The 7916-nt window shown below is 27.7% G+C and overlaps 1 protein-coding gene across 1 annotated transcript in view; it reads right to left on the reverse strand.

The window, feature by feature from the left end:
* Positions 1-5928: 5928 nt before the first annotated feature.
* Positions 5929-7916, reverse strand: part of LOC110032912 (DNA-3-methyladenine glycosylase) — a 4027-nt gene continuing 2039 nt past the window's right edge. The window contains exons 3-5 of the mRNA XM_020736702.1: positions 7116-7199; positions 6831-6972; positions 5929-6327 (exon numbers count right to left, since the gene is read on the reverse strand). Of these exons, the coding sequence (XP_020592361.1) occupies positions 6037-6327; positions 6831-6972; positions 7116-7199 (517 nt within the window). The 3' untranslated portion in view covers positions 5929-6036. The remainder of the gene's footprint in view (positions 6328-6830; positions 6973-7115; positions 7200-7916) is intronic.

Genomic DNA, 7916 nt, shown 5'->3' on the forward strand with positions numbered 1-7916 from the left:
CTGAGGAGGCTCACCCTCAGGTCACATTGGTATTTTCAAAGTAATTATTGGTTTATATGGGTCTAGAAGGGAGCATAATTAGGCTTACTAGATTTTCATGATTTTCTTATTATTGAGTAATTTCTTGATGCAACTTGTTGGATGATTAAAATGAATGAGAAAGTTATGAGTATAATACCAATTAATTTGTAATATTAAGTAAAGAGTATACTAAAGATAAAATTATAATCATAATTTAAAGATGTAAAGACATTAAACCATATGAAAAAAAGTAATATCTTTTAATGATTCAGTTGCAGTTCACATCCATGCATTAAGTATTCACCATCCTTAGATTTCTCTTACATCCTACAATTAAAGAAAACTATTAGAAGAAGCATTTTTACCATTCTTTACTTCAAGATAACTAAGACAATTATTCAATTTCCTTCTTAGCAAATGTAGGTTTTTTGCTATATTCTCTATTAGAACATTATAACAAGCACGTATGATAAAATATAATTAAAAGAATACGATGAAGAGAAATAGGTTTTTATACATGAATAATACTTTGAAGAAAAAAACATGATTATCATACAAAATACTATCCTAATTGAACAAGCAAAAGTCTCATCCTTTAGATCTTAAGTTTGCATAGAAATTTTTAAGGAAAATACTTTATAGCTACTAATAGAGAAGAGAGATCTAATGTTTCAAAAATATATAAGTTATTCAACTTACTTAACCTTAGTCTTTAACATAGCATATATCTATTAGTTGGGTTTAAAATATATTTCCTCATATCTTTCCAACAAGTAATCATTCAAAATATCCTTAATTTTTGGAGTTCATTAAAGTTCAAATAACTAAATTTCATCATCAAAAGTTTCTAGATTTTAACAATTAATAATACCAACAAAATTTTAGAAAGGCTTATGGAGTTCTTTTTCGAGGTATCTTATAATTTCTTTCAAGATATAAAGTTTGGTTTTTGTATGGAATCTCAAAATATTTTACAAAGGCCCACAAATACTTTATGGATCTCCTAAAATTATATGAGGCTAATTTTACCTATTTTATTTCTTTTTTTTTTTTATTTTCTTCCATTAAATTAAAATTGCTTTAATTAAATTTTTATTTAGTTGTTTATTTAAGGTTCTAAATACTTTTTAAAAATATTTATCTTACTTGAAATTTTTTAACATTATGATTAAGTTGATATAAGAAATTTCTTTCACTAAAGATGAGTGAAAATGCACTTGTTTGTCTGCTCATAATACCTTTAATATTTTACGTTATGACTTTTACACATGAGATGCACAAACTATTTTTCTATTTTATGTCATGACTCTTCTTATTATTATTTCTAATGGTGTTGATGCTATCTACAATTATTTTATTCAAGAAATCATTATTCCTTATTTTTTAAGTGTAATTTTTTATCTTCAAAATTTATAAAATCCTATAGGCTAATGTGTCTAATAGATTGTGAGGGTGACATATTTGTCAAGGATATGTATGATCAGGACTATTTAGCATTTAAATATATTATCTTGATGCAATTAATGTAATTAATTATCATATATAATTTTGAAATTAATATTTTGTTGTCATGTTTTTAATCATATATAAATGGAGTTAATATTTTCATTTTAGAATACATCTATGTAGTAATCACATAAAATAGTATTATTGTAAGTTATCATATCACAACTCATGATATCTATCCAAATATGACTTGAAATAAACAAAATCTCTGAGACATACAATCAAGTTAAATATTTAGTCTTAAGTATTTTAAACAAGAAAAAATGTATGAATAATGAACATGTTTAATGCTTTTCTTTGATGGAAATTGAGAGTAGTAAGAGATTTCACTTTTTTCTTATATTGGTGGAAGAAATTGCCTTATATATAGAACTTCTAAAGTAAGCTAAATTAGATAATGTTAAGCAAAAAGATTTTGAGCATTAGATATTTATAACTAATAAGATGTATTTTTATTCTACAATTGGGCATTTATGCAATCAATTTAATAAAAAAAAATGTCAAAATAGTATTCATATGTTTGAGTTATTGCAATGATGTGCTTTCACACATTCTTTATGCATGTGGAAGAAGAGGCAACACATTTTGTTGATTACAATGTTGAACGCGTGCATCAACTCTAGCCATGCATGCAAGTAATGTTGACAGTGCAGCTCATGAGCACAAGGCATATCAAAATTTGTTTTAGAGAACACATATTCATCACTTAGTATGAAATTAAGAAATATTATGCATAATTTATTTTGATGTCCTTGAACAAAGCTGCATAATTTTTTAATGATATATACATGCAACTAGCTCAACATTATAGAATGTCTTAGAGGTTGTTTGGGATCACTTTTGATTTTGATTTATATTTTTAATATTTTATATTTTTATTTAAAAGAAAACAAGTTTAGCTTTGTATAACATGCTTATTGATTTTTAAAAATACTTAAAATAATTTTTAGATGTCTTGAGTGTTCTTAAAACTAAATTAATTTATTTTTAATAACTAAAAATAGAAGCATGCCAAAATACACTAAACAAACATGTTTTTAATATATATATATGTATATGTGATCCCAAAGTAGCCCATAGTAACTCTACTTCATGCATTGTAATAAATTGCATGAACCAAACCAATATGGAATATGACTCATGTAGTCCATAAATATTATTACATGACAACACACTTCACACATTTCATAACATATACAAATCGATTCAAAAACATAGATAATTAAGAAAAGAAATAGAAGAGCATTCCTTGAGAAGTTTTGATGAGAAGAAAACTTCATTGTGATAGCTCATGGACTATTTGATGAGAAGAAAAGCAAGAGGCAAGCTGGTTGTGAGAAGAAGAGGGGCTCACACTCGAGTCATATTGGCTCTTCTAGAGTAGTTCTAGGGGCGTTTTACTTGTGACCTTAGACATCGCTTGGATGGTCTCCATCAATCGATCATCTAATAAAATATGCATGCACCTCCCGTCAAATCCCCTAGTTTTTTATGAGTTTGATGATCGGTTGTCATTGTGATAGCTCATCCATAAGAGCGGTGCTAATTGAAATGATTGAAGATATGCATATGTCATAATGTTTGATTGAGATAATTTGTGGTTGCTTATCAACATATAGTCTTATCGTTTATAGGTGACTGATGATGAGATCCATCTGGGTGTGAAGGAAGCTTTAATAGGATTATTTGAGGTTGAAGGGCAAATGGTGGAAGAAGACAGTCGACCCACCTGAGGAGGCTCACCCTCAGGTCACATTGGTATTTTCAAAGTAATTATTGGTTTATATGGGTCTAGAAGGGAGCATAATTAGGCTTACTAGATTTTCATGATTTTCTTATTATTGAGTAATTTCTTGATGCAACTTGTTGGATGATTAAAATGAATGAGAAAGTTATGAGTATAATACCAATTAATTTGTAATATTAAGTAAAGAGTATACTAAAGATAAAATTATAATCATAATTTAAAGATGTAAAGACATTAAACCATATGAAAAAAAGTAATATCTTTTAATGATTCAGTTGCAGTTCACATCCATGCATTAAGTATTCACCATCCTTAGATTTCTCTTACATCCTACAATTAAAGAAAACTATTAGAAGAAGCATTTTTACCATTCTTTACTTCAAGATAACTAAGACAATTATTCAATTTCCTTCTTAGCAAATGTAGGTTTTTTGCTATATTCTCTATTAGAACATTATAACAAGCACGTATGATAAAATATAATTAAAAGAATACGATGAAGAGAAATAGGTTTTTATACATGAATAATACTTTGAAGAAAAAAACATGATTATCGTACAAAATACTATCCTAATTGAACAAGAAAAAGTCTCATCCTTTAGATCTTAAGTTTGCATAGAAATTTTTAAGGAAAATACTTTATAGCTACTAATAGAGAAGAGAGATCTAATGTTTCAAAAATATATAAGTTATTCAACTTACTTAACCTTAGTCTTTAACATAGCATATATCTATTAGTTGGGTTTAAAATATATTTCCTCATATCTTTCCAACAAGTAATCATTCAAAATATCCTTAATTTTTGGAGTTAATTAAAGTTCAAATAACTAAATTTCATCATTAAGAGTTTCTAGATTTTAACAATTAATAATACCAACAAAATTTTAGAAAGGCTTATGGAGTTCTTTTTCGAGGTATCTTATAATTTCTTTCAAGATATAAAGTTTGGTTTTTGTATGGAATCTCAAAATATTTTACAAAGGCCCACAAATACTTTATGGATCTCCTAAAATTATATGAGGCTAATTTTACCTATTTTATTTCATTTTTTTTTATTTTCTTCCATTAAATTAAAATTGCTTTAATTAAATTTTTATTTAGTTGTTTATTTAAGGTTCTAAATACTTTTTAAAAAGATTTATCTTACTTGAAATTTTTTAACATTATGATTAAGTTGATATAAGAAATTTCTTTCACTAAAGATGAGTGAAAATGCACTTGTTTGTCTGCTCATAATACCTTTAATATTTTACGTTATGACTTTTACACATGAGATGCACAAACTATTTTTCTATTTTATGTCATGACTCTTCTTATTATTATTTCTAATGGTGTTGATGCTATCTACAATTATTTTATTCAAGAAATCATTATTCCTTATTTTTTAAGTGTAATTTTTTATCTTCAAAATTTATAAAATCCTATAGGCTAATGTGTCTAATAGATTGTGAGGGTGACATATTTGTCAAGGATATGTATGATCAGGACTATTTAGCATTTAAATATATTATCTTGATGCAATTAATGTAATTAATTATCATATATAATTTTGAAATTAATATTTTGTTGTCATGTTTTTAATCATATATAAATGGAGTTAATATTTTCATTTTAGAATACATCTATGTAGTAATCACATAAAATAGTATTATTGTAAGTTATCATATCACAACTCATGATATCTAGCCAAATATGACTTGAAATAAACAAAATCTCTTAGACATACAATCAAGTTAAATCTTTAGTCTTAAGTATTTTAAACAAGAAAAAAGGTATGAATAATGAACATGTTTGATACTTTCCTTTGATGGAAATTGAGAGTAGTAAGAGATTTCACTTTTTTCTTATATTGGTGGAAGAAATTGCCTTATATATAGAACTTCTAAAGTAAGCTAAATTAGATAATGTTAAGCAAAAAGATTTTGAGCATTAGATATTTATAACTAATAAGATGTATTTTTATTCTACAATTGGGCATTTATGCAATCAATTTAATAAAAAAAAATGTCAAAATAGTATTCATATGTTTGAGTTATTGCAATGATGTGCTTTCACACATTCTTTATGCATGTGGAAGAAGAGGCAACACATTTTGTTGATTACAATGTTGAACGCGTGCATCAACTCTAGCCATGCATGCAAGTAATGTTGACAGTGCAGCTCATGAGCACAAGGCATATCAAAATTTGTTTTAGAGAACACATATTCATCACTTAGTATGAAATTAAGAAATATTATGCATAATTTATTTTGATGTCCTTGAACAAAGCTGCATAATTTTTTAATGATATATACATGCAACTAGCTCAACATTATAGAATGTCTTAGAGGTTGTTTGGGATCACTTTTGATTTTGATTTATATTTTTAATATTTTATATTTTTATTTAAAAGAAAACAAGTTTAGCTTTGTATAACATGCTTATTGATTTTTAAAAATACTTAAAATAATTTTTAGATGTCTTGAGTGTTCTTAAAACTAAATTAATTTATTTTTAATAACTAAAAATAGAAGCATGCCAAAATACACTAAACAAACATGTTTTTAATATATATATATGTATATGTGATCCCAAAGTAGCCCATAGTAACTCTACTTCATGCATTGTAATAAATTGCATGAACCAAACCAATATGGAATATGACTCATGTAGTCCATAAATATTATTACATGACAACACACTTCACACATTTCATAACATATACAAATCGATTCAAAAACATAGATAATTAAGAAAAGAAATAGAAAATCATAATGAATAACTAGGCAGTCATATTTGTCAGTCCCCATGCTCTCTCAGCCATCCTCACACATTCTCCAAATCTAAAGCAGTCAACAATGTGGTCAACTGACATTCCTGCAGCCTGCATGAAGGAATAAACGATTACAGGACCAACCAACCGAAATCCTCTCCTCACCAAATCTTTGCTTATTGCTTCTGCCTTTGGAGTCCTGAGAGGAATACTTTTTGGGTATTTGTATTTATTAACCATTGGTTTGTGATTCACTTGACCCCACATGTATCCACCAAATGATCCAAACTCCTTCGCAACCTAAATATACATTAGATACATCAAACCATAGCATAATAATTTTTTTATTTAATTTATTGAAGTTGCATTTTTGCTTTCTGTTTATGGTTTTCTTGAATTGGTTAAATAACTATGCTTTGTGTGTGAGTAGAAAGAAAATTTTGAAGTTATGATAACATAGTTCAAAATTTTTCCGTGTACCCCGACCTGTTGGTTGACATCCACAGTATAAGGACTCTCAGGTTGTGGGTTCGAGTCTCCTTTGGCATGGTTGGCCTTAAGGAGGTGGCATTTGAATTGTTAGGCAGATTAGGAGTGGTTGGATACTCGTATAATAGTCTCTGGGATTTGTTGACATCACACGCTCATAGGCAAATAATAGAAAAAAGGGATGGAAATAGGAAAATGATTTTAAGAACAAGGTACTGAAGAAAAGCATAAATAATGCAAAAGAACATTTGGCATTATAGGAATACTATACAAAATTCAATGAATAATCAAAATTAGTCCAAGCATCTGTATACCTTCTGTATACACTTCGCATTGTCAATTATGCACCTAACTCTGTTCTCAGCTAAGTTGAGTGCCTTGTTTGAACCAATGACCATTACATCATTTTCCTCCATTTTTGCAACAACATTATAATCAAATTTTGCAAATGCATCCCTATACCAAATGAAAAAAATAATAATAATGAGAAGGCTTTAAAATAAATACATTAATATAATTAACAAACCAGTAAAATGATTTATTTAATTTTGTTAAATTTATGATGAATGAAATGTCAAAAGAAGCATGGATCTTACAACCTATATAGCTCCCTTCTCTTCAGTATTTCCGTCCAGTTGTGATCAATGAGCATTCCACATAGCGCTAGCAACTCAAAAAGCCGGCTGAAACCAACATGTTCAATAAATTATAGTGCTCTTTATCTCTCACTTTGTCTCATATATATATATATATATATATATATGATGACATCCTAAAAATGAAAAATATGGAATGAAGCTTTATCTTTATCTTTGATGTTTGAGTGAGAGTTTGAGAAATGGCTAAAAGAGAGTGATTGATTTGTTGCTATCAATGTTTCGGGTGCCCTATATGTAGAATGTTAAAAATGAAAAATATGAAATGGGGTTTTATCTTTACATTTGATATTTGAGTGAGAATTTGAGAAATGTCTAAAAGAGGGTGCTTGATGTTGTTAGCAATGTTTTTGGTGCCCTGTATGTAGCGGGTGTAAATGAGCCGAGCACGAGCGAGCACAGGCTCCGCTCATGTTCGGCTCGTTTATATTTCGAGCTCAAAAAGTGTGTTCATGTTCGTCTCGTTTGTTTAATGAGCCGAACACAAGTCGTTCACGAACAAAGAGTCGTCTTGATAACCCTAATTGCGTAGTCATAAAATATTAAAGATCGGGGCAAGATTTAAAAATTTTTGTTTATATTAAAACATCATATAAATTTAATTTAATAATTTTTATTCTATTTTCTTAATTAATACTTTTAATTGATTATAAATCTTTGTAGCCTTGTAGTCAATTAATTTTTTTTAAAATACCACTCATCAAATATATGTATATATATATATATATATATATATATGTCGTC

The sequence above is a fragment of the Phalaenopsis equestris genome, unplaced genomic scaffold, assembly GCF_001263595.1.
Source record: "Phalaenopsis equestris unplaced genomic scaffold, ASM126359v1 Scaffold000002, whole genome shotgun sequence".
NCBI classification, from domain to species: Eukaryota; Viridiplantae; Streptophyta; class Magnoliopsida; order Asparagales; family Orchidaceae; genus Phalaenopsis; species Phalaenopsis equestris.